This window comes from Pagrus pagrus (assembly GCF_965226575.1).
Source record: "Pagrus pagrus genome assembly, chromosome: 4".
Lineage (NCBI taxonomy): Eukaryota > Metazoa > Chordata > Actinopteri > Spariformes > Sparidae > Pagrus > Pagrus pagrus.
In genome coordinates, this window is record NC_140188.1 from 11,293,281 (window position 1) to 11,310,992 (window position 17,712).

A 17,712-nucleotide genomic window follows, 5' to 3' on the forward strand; every position below is an offset into this window, starting at 1 on the left:
GCCTCCAAAATGTCGGGGAGTGAAAGTATAACGTAGACGAAATTGTAAATACTCAAGTAAATTACAAGTAACTCAAAATTGTACTTGAGTAACTTGAGTAACACTACCTGAGTTAGTGTACTCAGTTATGTTCCAATAAATATACGTTTTAAGAACTTAAATATTAACCTTTTTCTGGCCACTTGCAGGCAGCAGAAACAAGCTGTGAACATAATGTTTACATATAATCTTCTTTTAAGTTGATTTGGTGAAATTGTAATCACAGTAATCATTTACACATTATGCAGGTACAGAGTAACATTATCATTGTCAACCTGGAGAATATAACTCCAATGCTGACTCCTGAAGGAAATATCTGTCTCTGTTCACCAGCTGCCAGCTGTGTCTGTCTGCTGCTTGGTGCTGAGTAGGTAGTGTACAGTGGGCTTTTAGAGATTTTTTTTCCACTATAAAAAAAGCTGCCTGCTGCGGCCAAAAGAACATGAGAGCAGCGCAAGTGAAACAAAACAGGAAAGCTGTGGGCTGAACAGCAAAACAATGAGCCAACACTCACTATAAAGCTCCATAAAGCCAAGAGGAGCTGTGGACTGAGGTGATAACTTTCTGAGGATAACCCCTCTTATACTGTCACATTGTTTTGTCACTGTCATTTAAGAATCATTTAAAAATATTGATTGTAGCACTTTGAATAAAATTGCGTTTGTCTTTTCAAGTGAAAAATGTCTTGTTGGCATCTGAGGTTCTACCCTCAGTAGGGTATACGCTTGAAGAAGTATCAGCAGGTAGATGCACCTACCAGGTTTGTTATACAGAAAAAAACTGAAGCATAGCAATCTACTGCTGGAAACATTAGCATCTTAGCTAACGTGTTCTGGATTTGTAAATACTGCAACAAACAACTCAGACAGAGCAAGACCCTCGTTGTTTTACTGCAGTAAAGTTAATAGGCTTTGTTGAAGTTAAGTCTTGTTTATATGGGGGAAAATGACGAAGATTAATAATTTAGCCTTCCTCAGTGTGCTCACTGCTTTATCATTTGTTTCCTTTCCTTCAGTGTTTTATAGGTTCTTGTGCATGTTAAAGATGTTGAAAATTAAAAAAGGTCAAAGTCTGCACCAACAGAAGCTCCTCTCTCCCACAGAAAACGCTGCTCCTGAAACACGTCGTCAGTAGTCACGGCTTCAAGTCGGCCTTAAAGATACGGGAGCTAAAACAGAGCGTTTCAGACAGAGGGGGATACAGTGATGCAGCACTGGACAGTATGAGAAAACTGATGTGCTTTTTGAGCATTAAAGCATGTAAACCTATTCTAGTAGTTACCCAAGATAAAATGATGTTACACTTTGTCACAAGAGAAGGACCCAAATGCAGACAACACACAGGAGGCGGGAAATAGGGAAACCAAAAGTGAGCTTTAATAAAATAAAGCTGAAAATACAAAACACAAGAAATCTATACAAACCAAAAATTAATCACTAGGACCAAAAAGAAAGTAGCAACAAAAAAGCAAAGTTCAAATCAAACGAGACATAAGAAACCAAACTCAGAAACATACCAAAACAGGAAGGACGAGGAAACACTGGATGAGACAATGAACATCACAGATTTCACAGAGGGAAAGGGAAAATGATTTGACAAAGACATGAGGGAGGACAAAGACTAAATACCGACAACACTAATGAGGGGATGAGGAACAGGTGGAGAGAGGAGGGAAACTGACAGGTGAGGAAAGTAGTGGAAAAACACCGGGAGGGAAGAACACAGGAACTGAAAAGCAAGACAAGACACATGAGGGCAACATTTCCAAAATAAAACAGGAAGCACAAGAACACAAACTGGGATCGTAACAAATGATGAACCTGAAACTGAGTATTACATGTCTCCTTTATCTGGCAGTCTGTATTTATGTTGTATCGTACCCACAATCTCACAACAGTACGCCTTATGATAGAGGCTCTTCAACACATGAATCACTTTTTTGGGGTTTTTTTTGAGGAAGCTCTGCATGTTTTGATGTTAAGACCCAGCTTATGTTACCCTTTGTATGAGAAGTTTCATCTTACACCTCTTTGTTACTTGGTGGACACTATAAATGGAGAGAAATGGCAACAAATAGCCAGACAAAAAATGAAGACTTTCAGGTGAGTGTTGAGAATAACTAAACCATCTTTTCCCATACAGTATGAATAATATACCTGAGTGAAAATACTGAAATTCACTGTTGCCACAATGAAAAAAGAATATTTACAAATCCAAAACTGTTTATTGATTCATTTATCTAATGCATAATGAATTCAATGTCATTCTGTTTTGCTGAATATGTGAAGAAGCTCAGTCTATTGTTGATTATCTCTGAAAAGATGACTGAAGATGCAGCTGAATTCAGTGATAATTGCAATTTCATGTAGTTACATTTTTCATTTGATTAATATTACAGTAGGATAATCATGCATGAATCAATGCCCAGCTTGAAAGATGCATTTTTTCATAGTAGCACAGCCACATGTGACTTTAGTTATTCTGCCGTAGCTTCTTCATCGTCTGCAGGCTTTGTCCTAATGTAGTTTGATCTGCCGTGTGTGATGACAATTTCTTTATTCACAGTACTTCCTCTTGAAAGTGATAATGAGTGCTTTGATTCCCATAGTTTCTTTTATTTTCTCATAGGTGCAACCTCAGAACAATGAAGCTGGTCATCCTTGTCTGCCAGCTTGGCCTCATTCTGAGGGCGGACGCCCAGGTACCACAAAGTTGCATCGGACATGAAACATATAGACCTCCAGGTTTGTGACATTCTCTAAGACCATACACAGTTATTGTTGCATTTATCTTCATATTATGTGTTATTTCTGCATTTCTGGTGATTTACACCCTCCCTTGCTACCCAGTCTCACATCAAAATGTCTAATAGCTACAGTACGTTGGTCCACGCCACAAAATGTAGCAGTTTCACAATAATGGCTCATAAATTGTGAGATACTTACATTTTATTCTGCTATCACACCTTTTGATGTGCGACTTGGTTGCAACCTCCCTTTATGTCTCTTTCAGAATACAGGGACATAACTGTGGTCTGTGGCACAGAGTATATTACCCTGTACATCTACCTGTGCCCAGTGTACCAAGCTCTTTACACTGAGTCTCTCATGGTCCTCAATAATGAGTTCAACAAACCCGAGTGTTTCGGGATGGCTGACTGGGCCGCTGACCCACCGGTCTTGAAATTCATAATCTCCTTAGAGGAAAATTCCCTCTCATCCTGCAATAATAACTTGAAGGTAATAATAGCTTTTCCTACTACTTTAATTACATTTAACTCAGAAGATCTCATGCTTTGAATGTTAAGATGACTTTCCAGACAATAATCAGAAAATGTTTGTTTTTTCAACAGATAATCGATGATGTTGGGAGCGGACTTTTTGCTGACTTTTCAAATGTGCAGTACGTCAACATCTCCGGCGCTGTTACCTCTGTGACCACTGCTGCAGGTATGATCACCTACCGTGCGCAGATCCTGTACAAGTTCTCCTGCCTATACTCATTGCAGTATCTCCTGAACAACACCAAACTGGGCGTGTGAGTATGACACCTACACTGCATGTGATACCAGCAGGACTCGGCTACATCATGAATCACCGAGGTCTTTAATGCACAATATGAATTTATTTTTTATTGAAAGCAGATCTGGTGCAAGTCTCATGATAGGAGACAACAATGGGAGCTTCATCAGCACACTGAGTATGCAACTCTGCAGAGTAAGACCTGCTCTAACTTGTAGAATTGAACAGAAAGAATATTCTTTTCATTTCATAGTTGTATTTTGTTCTCACTTTTCCCTGGAACAGGACAAGCTATACAAAGAACCTCTTATTATCCCAGAAGAAGGACTCAGCCCAAGAACAGAGATTTATGTAGCAGTTGAAGCTACCAATCTATCAGACAGGTACTGGAAGGAATAGTTTGACATTTTGTGAAATTTGCTTATCCACTCTTCCCAGAAAAGGAACGGGCAGCAGCTTGTTAGCATTACTTAGCATAAAGACTGGACATATGATGAAATAGCTACCCTGGCTCTGTCCAGTGGTGACAAAATCTATCCACCAGCAACTCTAGAGCTCAATAGTTAACACATTGTGTCAGACTTCACTCATCCTGACAGTCTGTAAAAAACGTAAAAACAAAAGATCATCTCAGATAATTACTGGTGTATTTGCCAAATGTCTGAACTGCTGACAGTGCTACATTAGTAAGAAAATACACTTAAAATCCACCCGTCTGTCCTCACAGGTTCAACGTGCTGCTGGACAGATGCTACGCATCAACCAGCCCATACGCCACGCACAGCACCTATTATGACCTTTTGATTGGGTGAGTTACATAGATACAGTATGTGAGCTTCCTTTCCTATGGAACAGAGGGGGAACAGTATCTGACAGCAATACTCCAAGCTGTCAGGATGCGTTCCCCCTGTTGTAAATGGTCAAATTTAATGACATCAGCCTGAAAATCACTGGACTTGTCTGTTGTTTGGAAAGAAGTCAGCAGTATGAATTTGAAAGATATGTGAGCCTCCTTTCATATTGAACAGAGGGGGAGCAGTATCTGACAGCAATACTCCAAGCTGTCAGGATGCGTTCCCCCTGTTGTAAATGGTCAAATTTAATGATATCAGTCTGAAAATCACAGGACTTATCTGTTGTGGGGAAAGAAGTCAGCAGTATAAATTTGAAAGATGTGTGAGACTCCTTTCCTATGGAACAGAGGGGGAACAGTATCTGACAGCAATACTCCAAGCTGTCAGGATGCGTTCCCCCTGTTGTAAATGGTCAAATTTAATGATATTAGTCTGAAAATCACAGGACTTATCTGTTGTTTGGAAAGAAGTCAGCAGTATGAATTTGAAAGATGTGTGAGACTCCTTTCCTATGGAACAGAGGGGGAACAGTATTTGACAGCAATACTCCAAGCTGTCAGGATGCGTTCCCCCTGTTGTAAATGGTCAAATTTAAAGATTTCAGCCTGAAAATCACAGGACTTATCTGTTGTGGGGAAAGAAGTCAGCAGTATGAATTTGAAAGAGGTGTGAGCTTCCTTTCCTATGGATCAGAGGGGGAGCAGTATCTGACAGCAATACTCTAAGCTGTCAGGATGCATTCCCCCTGTTGTAAATGGTCAAATTTAATGATATTAGTCTGAAAATCACAGGACTTATCTGTTGTTTGGAAAGAAGTCAGCAGTATGAATTTGAAAGATGTGTGAGAGTCCTTTCCTATGAAACAGAGGGGGAACAATATCTGACAGCAATACTCCAAGCTGTCAGGATGCGTTCCCCCTGTTGTAAATGGTCAAATTTAATGACATCAGCCTGAAAATCAATGGACTTGTCTGTTGTTTGGAAAGAAGTCAGCAGTATGAATTTGAAAGATGTGTGAGCTTCCTTTCCTATGGAACAGAGGGGGAGCAGTATCTGACAGCAATACTCCAAGCTGTCAGGATGCGTTCCCCCTGTTGTAAATGGTCAAATTTAAAGATATCAGTCTGAAAATCACAGGACTTATCTGTTGTGGGGAAAGAAGTCAGCAGTATGAATTTGAAAGATGTGTGAGACTCCTTTCATATTGAACAGAGGGGGAACAGTATCTGACAGCAATACTCCAAGCTGTCAGGATGCGTTCCCCCTGTTGTAAATGTTCAAATTTAAAGACATCAGCCTGAAAATCACAGGACTTATCTGTTGTGGGGAAAGAAGTCAGCAGTATGAATTTGAAAGATGTGTGAGACTCCTTTCATATTGAACAGAGGGGGAACAGTATCTGACAGCAATACTCCAAGCTGTCAGGATGCGTTCCCCCTGTTGTAAATGGTCAAATTTAATGACATCAGCCTGAAAATCACTGGACTTGTCTGTTGTTTGGAAAGAAGTCAGCAGTATGAATTTGAAAGATACAGTACATAACCACACTGTATAATACGCTCCACTCAACTCCATGTTAGCTTTTTAAAATATTCACCAAAATTCCACCTGAATCCAATAAAAACTGCTGTGTCTTGTTCAGCCAGAGAAGGACCACATTTGGGAGCAATATTGGGTCAATCGGTCCAAAGACCTGGAAGCTATTGAAAAAAACGGCCAAGGTTTTCTTGAAAAATGGCGGCTTTTCTTCAAAATATTCACCAAAAATACAAATTCCATTGGAATCCAATAAAAATTACTGTTTTTTCTTTCCACCAGTATCGAAGACATTTGTGATCAATTTTGAGTCAATCGGTTTTCACTAAAATATTCACCAAAAATACAAATTCCACCCGAATCCAATGGGGACTGCTGTGTCTCGTTCAGCCACTTTAGGACCACGTTTGGGAGAAATTTCGAGTCAATCGGTCCAAAGACCTGGAAGCTATTGAAAAAATCGGCCGGGAGTTTCATGAAAAATGGCCCCCTTTCACTAAAATATTCACCAAAAATACAAATTCCACCCGAATCCAATGGGGACTGCTGTGTCTCGTTCAGCCAGTATAGGACCACGTTTGGGAGAAATTTCGAGTCAATCGGTCCAAAGACCTGGAAGCTATTGAAAAAATCGGCCAAGGTTTTCATGTAAAATGGCCGTTTTTAACTAAAATATTCACCAAAAATACAAATTCCACCCGAATCCAATGGGGACTGCTGTGTCTCGTTCAGCCAGTATAGGACCACGTTTGGGAGAAATTTCGAGTCAATCGGTCCAAAGACATGGAAGCTATTGAAAAAATCGCCAGAGGTTTTCATGAAAAATGGCCCCCTTTCACTAAAATATTCACCAAAAATACAAATTCCACCCGAATCCAATGGGGACTGCTGTGTCTCGTTCAGCCAGTATAGGACCACGTTTGGGAGAAATTTCAAGTCAATCGGTCCAAAGACCTGGAAGCTATTGAAAAAATCGGCCGAGGTTTTCATGAAAAATGGCCCCCTTTCACTAAAATATTCACCAAAAATACAATTTCTACTTGAATCCAATGGGGACTGCTGTGTCTCGTTCAGCCAGTATAGGACCAAGTTTGGAAGAAATTTCGAGTTAATCGGTCCAAAGACCTGGAAGCTATTGAAAAAATCGCCAGAGGTTTTCATGAAAAATGGCCCTCTTTCACTAAAATATTCACCAAAAATACAAATTCCACCCGAATCCAATGGGGACTGCTGTGTCTCGTTCAGCCAGTATAGGACCACGTTTGGGAGAAATTTCAAGTCAATCGGTCCAAAGACCTGGAAGCTATTGAAAAAATCGCCAGAGGTTTTCATGAAAAATGGCCCTTTTTCACTAAAATATTCACCAAAAATACAAATTCCACCCGAATCCAATGGGGACTGCTGTGTCTCGTTCAGCCAGTATAGGACCACGTTTGGGAGAAATTTCGAGTCAATCGGTCCAAAGACCTGGAAGCTATTGAAAAAATCGGCCGAGGTTTTCATGAAAAATGGCCCCCTTTCACTAAAATATTCACCAAAAATACAAATTCCACCTGAATCCAATGGGGACTGCTGTGTCTCGTTCAGCCAGTATAGGACCACGTTTGGGAGACATTTCGAGTCAATCGGTCCAAAGACCTGGAAGCTATTGAAAAAATCGCCAGAGGTTTTCATGAAAAATGGCCGTTTTTCACTAAAATATTCACCAAAAATACAAATTCCACCCGAATCCAATGGGGACTGCTGTGTCTCGTTCAGCCAGTATAGGACCACGTTTGGGAGACATTTCGAGTCAATCGGTCCAAAGACCTGGAAGCTATTGAAAAAATCGCCAGAGGTTTTCATGAAAAATGGCGTTCAGCCAGTATAGGACCACGTTTGGGAGATATTTCGAGTCAATCGGTCCAAAGACCTGGAAGCTATTGAAAAAATCGCCAGAGGTTTTCATGAAAAATGGCGTTCAGCCAGTATAGGACCACGTTTGGGAGAAATTTCGAGTCAATCGGTCCAAAGACCTGGAAGCTATTGAAAAAATCAGTCCCCAATGGGGACTGCTGTGTCTCGTTCAGCCAGTATAGGACCACGTTTGGGAGAAATTTCGAGTCAATCGGTCCAAAGACCTGGAAGCTATTGAAAAAATCGCCAGAGGTTTTCATGAAAAATGGCCGTTTTTCACTAAAATATTCACCAAAAATACAAATTCCACCCGAATCCAATGGGGACTGCTGTGTCTCGTTCAGCCAGTATAGGATCACGTTTGGGAGAAATTTCAAGTCAATCGGTCCAAAGACCTGGAAGCTATTGAAAAAATCGGCCGAGGTTTTCATGAAAAATGGCCCCCTTTCACTAAAATATTCACCAAAAATACAAATTCCACCCGAATCCAATGGGGACTGCTGTGTCTCGTTCAGCCAGTATAGGACCACGTTTGGGAGAAATTTCAAGTCAATCGGTCCAAAGACCTGGAAGCTATTGAAAAAATCGGCCGAGGTTTTCATGAAAAATGGCCCCCTTTCACTAAAATATTCACCAAAAATACAATTTCTACTTGAATCCAATGGGGACTGCTGTGTCTCGTTCAGCCAGTATAGGACCACGTTTGGAAGAAATTTCGAGTTAATCGGTCCAAAGACCTGGAAGCTATTGAAAAAATCGCCAGAGGTTTTCATGAAAAATGGCCCTCTTTCACTAAAATATTCACCAAAAATACAAATTCCACCCGAATCCAATGGGGACTGCTGTGTCTCGTTCAGCCAGTATAGGATCACGTTTGGGAGAAATTTCAAGTCAATCGGTCCAAAGACCTGGAAGCTATTGAAAAAATCGGCCGAGGTTTTCATGAAAAATGGCCCCCTTTCACTAAAATATTCACCAAAAATACAAATTCCACCCGAATCCAATGGGGACTGCTGTGTCTCGTTCAGCCAGTATAGGACCAAGTTTGGAAGAAATTTCGAGTTAATCGGTCCAAAGACCTGGAAGCTATTGAAAAAATCGCCAGAGGTTTTCATGAAAAATGGCCCTCTTTCACTAAAATATTCACCTAAAATACAAATTCCACCCGAATCCAATGGGGACTGCTGTGTCTCGTTCAGCCAGTATAGGACCACGTTTGGGAGAAATTTCGAGTCAATCGGTCCAAAGACCTGGAAGCTATTGAAAAAATCGCCAGAGGTTTTCATGAAAAATGGCCCTTTTTCACTAAAATATTCACCAAAAATACAAATTCCACCCGAATCCAATGGGGACTGCTGTGTCTCGTTCAGCCAGTATAGGACCACGTTTGGGAGAAATTTCGAGTCAATCGGTCCAAAGACCTGGAAGCTATTGAAAAAATCGGCCAAGGTTTTCATGAAAAATGGCCCCCTTTCACTAAAATATTCACCAAAAATACAAATTCCACCTGAATCCAATGGGGACTGCTGTGTCTCGTTCAGCCAGTATAGGACCACGTTTGGGAGACATTTCGAGTCAATCGGTCCAAAGACCTGGAAGCTATTGAAAAAATCGCCAGAGGTTTTCATGAAAAATGGCCGTTTTTCACTAAAATATTCACCAAAAATACAAATTCCACCCGAATCCAATGGGGACTGCTGTGTCTCGTTCAGCCAGTATAGGACCACGTTTGGGAGACATTTCGAGTCAATCGGTCCAAAGACCTGGAAGCTATTGAAAAAATCGCCAGAGGTTTTCATGAAAAATGGCGTTCAGCCAGTATAGGACCACGTTTGGGAGATATTTCGAGTCAATCGGTCCAAAGACCTGGAAGCTATTGAAAAAATCGCCAGAGGTTTTCATGAAAAATGGCGTTCAGCCAGTATAGGACCACGTTTGGGAGAAATTTCGAGTCAATCGGTCCAAAGACCTGGAAGCTATTGAAAAAATCAGTCCCCAATGGGGACTGCTGTGTCTCGTTCAGCCAGTATAGGACCACGTTTGGGAGAAATTTTGAGTCAATCGGTCCAAAGACCTGGAAGCTATTGAAAAAATCGCCAGAGGTTTTCATGAAAAATGGCAGTTTTTCACTAAAATATTCACCAAAAATACAAATTCCACCCGAATCCAATGGGGACTGCTGTGTCTCGTTCAGCCAGTATAGGATCACGTTTGGGAGAAATTTCAAGTCAATCGGTCCAAAGACCTGGAAGCTATTGAAAAAATCGGCCGAGGTTTTCATGAAAAATGGCCCCCTTTCACTAAAATATTCACCAAAAATACAAATTCCACCCGAATCCAATGGGGACTGCTGTGTCTCGTTCAGCCAGTATAGGACCACGTTTGGGAGAAATTTCAAGTCAATTGGTCCAAAGACCTGGAAGCTATTGAAAAAATCGGCCAAGGTTTTCATGAAAAATGGCCCCCTTTCACTAAAACATTCACCAAAAATACAAATTCCACCCGAATCCAATAGGGACTGCTGTGTCTCGTTCAGCCAGTATAGGACCACGTTTGGGAGAAATTTCGAGTCAATCGGTCCAAAGACCTGGAAGCTATTGAAAAAATCGCCAGAGGTTTTCATGAAAAATGGCCCCCTTTCACTAAAATATTCACCAAAAATACAAATTCCACCCGAATCCAATGGGGACTGCTGTGTCTCGTTCAGCCAGTATAGGACCACGTTTGGGAGAAATTTCAAGTCAATTGGTCCAAAGACCTGGAAGCTATTGAAAAAATCGGCCAAGGTTTTCATGTAAAATGGCCGTTTTTCACTAAAATATTCACCAAAAATACAAATTCCACCCGAATCCAATGGGGACTGCTGTGTCTCGTTCAGCCAGTATAGGACCACGTTTGGGAGAAATTTCAAGTCAATCGGTCCAAAGACCTGGAAGCTATTGAAAAAATCGGCCGAGGTTTTCATGAAAAATGGCCCCCTTTCACTAAAATATTCACCAAAAATACAAATTCCACCCGAATCCAATGGGGACTGCTGTGTCTCGTTTAGCCAGTATAGGACCACGTTTGGGAGAAATTTCAAGTCAATCGGTCCAAAGACCTGGAAGCTATTGAAAAAATCGGCCAAGGTTTTCATGTACAATGGCCGTTTTTCACTGAAATATTCACCAAAAATACAAATTCCACCCGAATCCAATGGGGACTGCTGTGTCTCGTTCAGCCAGTATAGGACCACGTTTGGGAGAAAATTCGAGTCAATCGGTCCAAAGACCTGGAAGCTATTGAAAAAATCGGCCGAGGTTTTCATGAAAAATGGCCCCCTTTCACTAAAATATTCACCAAAAATACAAATTCCACCCGAATCCAATGGGGACTGCTGTGTCTCGTTCAGCCAGTATAGGACCACGTTTGGGAGAAATTTCGAGTCAATCGGTGCAAAGACCTGGAAGCTATTGAAAAAATCGCCAGAGGTTTTCATGTACAATGGCCCCCTTTAACTAAAATATTCACCAAAAATACAAATTCCACCCGAATCCAATGGGGACTGCTGTGTCTCGTTCAGCCAGTATAGGACCACGTTTTGGAGAAATTTCAAGTCAATTGGTCTAAAGACCTGGAAGCTATTGAAAAAATCGCCAGAGGTTTTCATGAAAAATGGCCGTTTTTCACTAAAATATTCACCAAAAATACAAATTCCACCCGAATCCAATGGGGACTGCTGTGTCTCGTTCAGCCAGTATAGGACCACGTTTGGGAGAAATTTCGAGTCAATCGGTCCAAAGACCTGGAAGCTATTGAAAAAATCGGCCAAGGTTTTCATGTACAATGGACGCATTTCACTAAAATATTCACCAAAAATACAAATTCCACCCGAATCCAATGGGGACTGCTGTGTCTCGTTCAGCCAGTATAGGACCACGTTTTGGAGAAATTTCAAGTCAATTGGTCTAAAGACCTGGAAGCTGTTGAAAAAATCGCCAGAGGTTTTCATGAAAAATGGCCGTTTTTCACTAAAATATTCACCAAAAATACAAATTCCACCCGAATCCAATGGGGACTGCTGTGTCTCGTTCAGCCAGTATAGGACCACGTTTGGGAGAAATTTCGAGTCAATCGGTCCAAAGACATGGAAGCTATTGAAAAAATCGCCAGACGTTTTCATGAAAAATGGCCCCCTTTCACTAAAATATTCACCAAAAATACAAATTCCACCCGAATCCAATGGGGACTGCTGTGTCTCGTTCAGCCAGTATAGGACCACGTTTGGGAGAAATTTCGAGTCAATCGGTCCAAAGACCTGGAAGCTATTGAAAAAATCGCCAGAGGTTTTCATGAAAAATGGCCCCCTTTCACTAAAATATTCACCAAAAATACAAATTCTACTTGAATCCAATGGGGACTGCTGTGTCTCGTTCAGCCAGTATAGGACCAAGTTTGGAAGAAATTTCGAGTTAATCGGTCCAAAGACCTGGAAGCTATTGAAAAAATCGCCAGAGGTTTTCATGAAAAATGGCCCTCTTTCACTAAAATATTCACCAAAAATACAAATTCCACCCGAATCCAATGGGGACTGCTGTGTCTCGTTCAGCCAGTATAGGACCACGTTTGGGAGAAATTTCGAGTCAATCGGTCCAAAGACCTGGAAGCTATTGAAAAAATCGCCAGAGGTTTTCATGAAAAATGGCCCTCTTTCACTAAAATATTCACCAAAAATACAAATTCCACCCGAATCCAATGGGGACTGCTGTGTCTCGTTCAGCCAGTATAGGACCACGTTTGGGAGAAATTTCGAGTCAATCGGTCCAAAGACCTGGAAGCTATTGAAAAAATCGCCAGAGGTTTTCATGAAAAATGGCCCTTTTTCACTAAAATATTCACCAAAAATACAAATTCCACCCGAATCCAATGGGGACTGCTGTGTCTCGTTCAGCCAGTATAGGACCACGTTTGGGAGAAATTTCGAGTCAATCGGTCCAAAGACCTGGAAGCTATTGAAAAAATCGCCAGAGGTTTTCATGAAAAATGGCCCCCTTTCACCAAAATATTCACCAAAAATACAAATTCCACCCGAATCCAATGGGGACTGCTGTGTCTCGTTCAGCCAGTATAGGACAACGTTTGGGAGACATTTCGAGTCAATTGGTCCAAAGACCTGGAAGCTATTGAAAAAATCGGCCGAGGTTTTCATGAAAAATGGCCCCCTTTCACTAAAATATTCACCAAAAATACAAATTCCACCTGAATCCAATGGGGACTGCTGTGTCTCGTTCAGCCAGTATAGGACCACGTTTGGGAGACATTTCGAGTCAATCGGTCCAAAGACCTGGAAGCTATTGAAAAAATCGCCAGAGGTTTTCATGAAAAATGGCCGTTTTTCACTAAAATATTCACCAAAAATACAAATTCCACCCGAATCCGATGGGGACTGCTGTGTCTCGTTCAGCCAGTATAGGACCACGTTTGGGAGACATTTCGAGTCAATCGGTCCAAAGACCTGGAAGCTATTGAAAAAATCGCCAGAGGTTTTCATGAAAAATGGCGTTCAGCCAGTATAGGACCACGTTTGGGAGATATTTCGAGTCAATCGGTCCAAAGACCTGGAAGCTATTGAAAAAATCGCCAGAGGTTTTCATGAAAAATGGCGTTCAGCCAGTATAGGACCACGTTTGGGAGAAATTTCGAGTCAATCGGTCCAAAGACCTGGAAGCTATTGAAAAAATCAGTCCCCAATGGGGACTGCTGTGTCTCGTTCAGCCAGTATAGGACCACGTTTGGGAGAAATTTCGAGTCAATCGGTCCAAAGACCTGGAAGCTATTGAAAAAATCGCCAGAGGTTTTCATGAAAAATGGCCCCCTTTCACTAAAATATTCACCAAAAATACAAATTCCACCCGAATCCAATGGGGACTGCTGTGTCTCGTTCAGCCAGTATAGGATCACGTTTGGGAGAAATTTCAAGTCAATCGGTCCAAAGACCTGGAAGCTATTGAAAAAATCGGCCGAGGTTTTCATGAAAAATGGCCCCCTTTCACTAAAATATTCACCAAAAATACAAATTCCACCCGAATCCAATGGGGACTGCTGTGTCTCGTTCAGCCAGTATAGGACCACGTTTGGGAGAAATTTCAAGTCAATTGGTCCAAAGACCTGGAAGCTATTGAAAAAATCGGCCAAGGTTTTCATGAAAAATGGCCCCCTTTCACTAAAACATTCACCAAAAATACAAATTCCACCCGAATCCAATGGGGACTGCTGTGTCTCGTTCAGCCAGTATAGGACCACGTTTGGGAGAAAATTCAAGTCAATCGGTCCAAAGACCTGGAAGCTATTGAAAAAATCGCCAGAGGTTTTCATGAAAAATGGCCCCCTTTCACTAAAATATTCACCAAAAATACAAATTCCACCCGAATCCAATGGGGACTGCTGTGTCTCGTTCAGCCAGTATAGGACCACGTTTGGGAGAAATTTCGAGTCAATCGGTGCAAAGACCTGGAAGCTATTGAAAAAATCGCCAGAGGTTTTCATGTACAATGGCCCCCTTTAACTAAAATATTCACCAAAAATACAAATTCCACCCGAATCCAATGGGGACTGCTGTGTCTCGTTCAGCCAGTATAGGATCACGTTTGGGAGAAATTTCGAGTCAATCGGTCCAAAGACCTGGAAGCTATTGAAAAAATCGCCAGAGGTTTTCATGAAAAATGGCCCCCTTTCACTAAAATATTCACCAAAAATACAAATTCCACCCGAATCCAATGGGGACTGCTGTGTCTCATTCAGCCAGTATAGGACCACGTTTGGGTGAAATTTCAAGTCAATCGGTCCAAAGACCTGGAAGCTATTGAAAAGATCGCCAGAGGTTTTCATGAAAAATGGCCCCCTTTCACTAAAATATTCACCAAAAATACAAATTCCACCCGAATCCAATGGGGACTGCTGTGTCTCGTTCAGCCAGTATAGGATCACGTTTGGGAGAAATTTCAAGTCAATCGGTCCAAAGACCTGGAAGCTATTGAAAAAATCGCCAGAGGTTTTCATGAAAAATGGACGCATTTCAATAAAATATTCACCAAAAATACAAATTCCACCCGAATCCAATGGGGACTGCTGTGTCTCGTTCAGCCAGTATAGGATCACGTTTGGGAGACATTTCGAGTCAATCGGTCCAAAGACCTGGAAGCTATTGAAAAAATCGCCAGAGGTTTTCATGAAAAATGGCCCCCTTTCACTAAAATATTCACCAAAAATACAAATTCCACCCGAATCCAATGGGGACTGCTGTGTCTCGTTCAGCCAGTATAGGACCACGTTTGGGTGAAATTTCAAGTCAATCGGTCCAAAGACCGGGAAGCTATTGAAAAAATCGCCAGAGGTTTTCATGAAAAATGGCCCCCTTTCACTAAAATATTCACCAAAAATACAAATTCCACCCGAATCCAATGGGGACTGCTGTGTCTCGTTCAGCCAGTATAGGACCACGTTTGGGAGAAATTTCGAGTCAATCGGTCCAAAGACCTGGAAGCTATTGAAAAAATCGCCAGAGGTTTTCATGAAAAATGGCCGTTTTTCACTAAAATATTCACCAAAAATACAAATTCCACCCGAATCCAATGGGGACTGCTGTGTCTCGTTCAGCCAGTATAGGACCACGTTTGGGAGAAATTTCGAGTCAATCGGTCCAAAGACCTGGAAGCTATTGAAAAAATCGGCCAAGGTTTTCATGTACAATGGCCCCATTTCACTAAAATATTCACCAAAAATACAAATTCCACCCGAATCCAATGGGGACTGCTGTGTCTCGTTCAGCCAGTATAGGACCACGTTTGGGAGAAATTTCGAGTCAATCGGTCCAAAGACCTGGAAGCTATTGAAAAAATCGGCCAAGGTTTTCATGTACAATGGCCCCCTTTCACTAAAATATTCACCAAAAATACAAATTCCACCCGAATCCAATGGGGACTGCTGTGTCTCGTTAAGCCAGTATAGGACCACGTTTGGGAGAAATTTCAAGTCAATCGGTCCAAAGACATTGAAGCTATTGAAAAAATCGGCCAAGGTTTTCATGAAAAATGGCCCCCTTTCACTAAAATATTCACCAAAAATACAAATTCCACCCGAATCCAATGGGGACTGCTGTGTCTCGTTCAGCCAGTATAGGATCACGTTTGGGAGAAATTTCAAGTCAATCGGTCCAAAGACCTGGAAGCTATTGAAAAAATCGCCAGAGGTTTTCATGAAAAATGGACGCATTTCAATAAAATATTCACCAAAAATACAAATTCCACCCGAATCCAATGGGGACTGCTGTGTCTCGTTCAGCCAGTATAGGATCACGTTTGGGAGACATTTCGAGTCAATCGGTCCAAAGACCTGGAAGCTATTGAAAAAATCGCCAGAGGTTTTCATGAAAAATGGCCCCCTTTCACTAAAATATTCACCAAAAATACAAATTCCACCCGAATCCAATGGGGACTGCTGTGTCTCGTTCAGCCAGTATAGGACCACGTTTGGGTGAAATTTCAAGTCAATCGGTCCAAAGACCTGGAAGCTATTGAAAAAATCGCCAGAGGTTTTCATGAAAAATGGCCCCCTTTCACTAAAATATTCACCAAAAATACAAATTCCACCCGAATCCAATGGGGACTGCTGTGTCTCGTTCAGCCAGTATAGGACCACGTTTGGGAGAAATTTCGAGTCAATCGGTCCAAAGACCTGGAAGCTATTGAAAAAATCGCCAGAGGTTTTCATGAAAAATGGCCGTTTTTCACTAAAATATTCACCAAAAATACAAATTCCACCCGAATCCAATGGGGACTGCTGTGTCTCGTTCAGCCAGTATAGGACCACGTTTGGGAGAAATTTCGAGTCAATCGGTCCAAAGACCTGGAAGCTATTGAAAAAATCGGCCAAGGTTTTCATGTACAATGGCCCCCTTTCACTAAAATATTCACCAAAAATACAAATTCCACCCGAATCCAATGGGGACTGCTGTGTCTCGTTAAGCCAGTATAGGACCACGTTTGGGAGAAATTTCAAGTCAATCGGTCCAAAGACATTGAAGCTATTGAAAAAATCGGCCGAGGGTTTCATGAAAAATGGCCGCAATGGGGACTGCTGTGTCTCGTTTAGCCAGTATAGGACCACGTTTGGGAGAAATTTCAAGTCAATCGGTCCAAAGACCTGGAAGCTATTGAAAAAATCGGCCAAGGTTTTCATGTACAATGGCCGTTTTTCACTGAAATATTCACCAAAAATACAAATTCCACCCGAATCCAATGGGGACTGCTGTGTCTCGTTCAGCCAGTATAGGACCACGTTTGGGAGAAATTTCGAGTCAATCGGTCCAAAGACCTGGAAGCTATTGAAAAAATCGCCAGAGGTTTTCATGAAAAATGGCCCCCTTTCACTAAAATATTCACCAAAAATACAAATTCCACCCGAATCCAATGGGGACTGCTGTGTCTCGTTCAGCCAGTATAGGACCACATTTGGGAGAAATTTCGAGTCAATCGGTCCAAAGACCTGGAAACTATTGAAAAAATCGCCAGAGGTTTTCATGAAAAATGGCCCCCTTTCACTAAAATATTCACCAAAAATACAAATTCCACCCGAATCCAATGGGGACTGCTGTGTCTCGTTCAGCCAGTATAGGACCACGTTTGGGAGAAATTTCAAGTCAATCGGTCCAAAGACATGGAAGCTACTGAAAAAATCGGCCGAGGGTTTCATGAAAAATGGCCGTTTTTCACTAAAATATTCACCAAAAATACAAATTCCACCCGAATCCAATGGGGACTGCTGTGTCTCGTTCAGCCAGTATAGGACCACGTTTGGGAGAAATTTCGAGTCAATCGGTCCAAAGACAT

General features: G+C 41.6%; 1 protein-coding gene across 1 annotated transcript in view; it reads left to right on the top strand.

The window, feature by feature from the left end:
• Positions 1 to 2,683: 2,683 nt before the first annotated feature.
• The window catches only part of LOC311255767 (zona pellucida-like domain-containing protein 1), a gene marked incomplete at both ends in the record, with an annotated part of 34,295 nt that continues 19,266 nt past the window's right edge, over positions 2,684 to 17,712 (top strand). The window contains 7 exons of the mRNA XM_084350416.1: positions 2,684 to 2,740; positions 2,889 to 2,916; positions 3,052 to 3,278; positions 3,392 to 3,576; positions 3,683 to 3,755; positions 3,846 to 3,943; positions 4,288 to 4,368. Coding sequence (XP_084206542.1) covers positions 2,684 to 2,740; positions 2,889 to 2,916; positions 3,052 to 3,278; positions 3,392 to 3,576; positions 3,683 to 3,755; positions 3,846 to 3,943; positions 4,288 to 4,368 — 749 coding nt within the window. The remainder of the gene's footprint in view (positions 2,741 to 2,888; positions 2,917 to 3,051; positions 3,279 to 3,391; positions 3,577 to 3,682; positions 3,756 to 3,845; positions 3,944 to 4,287; positions 4,369 to 17,712) is intronic.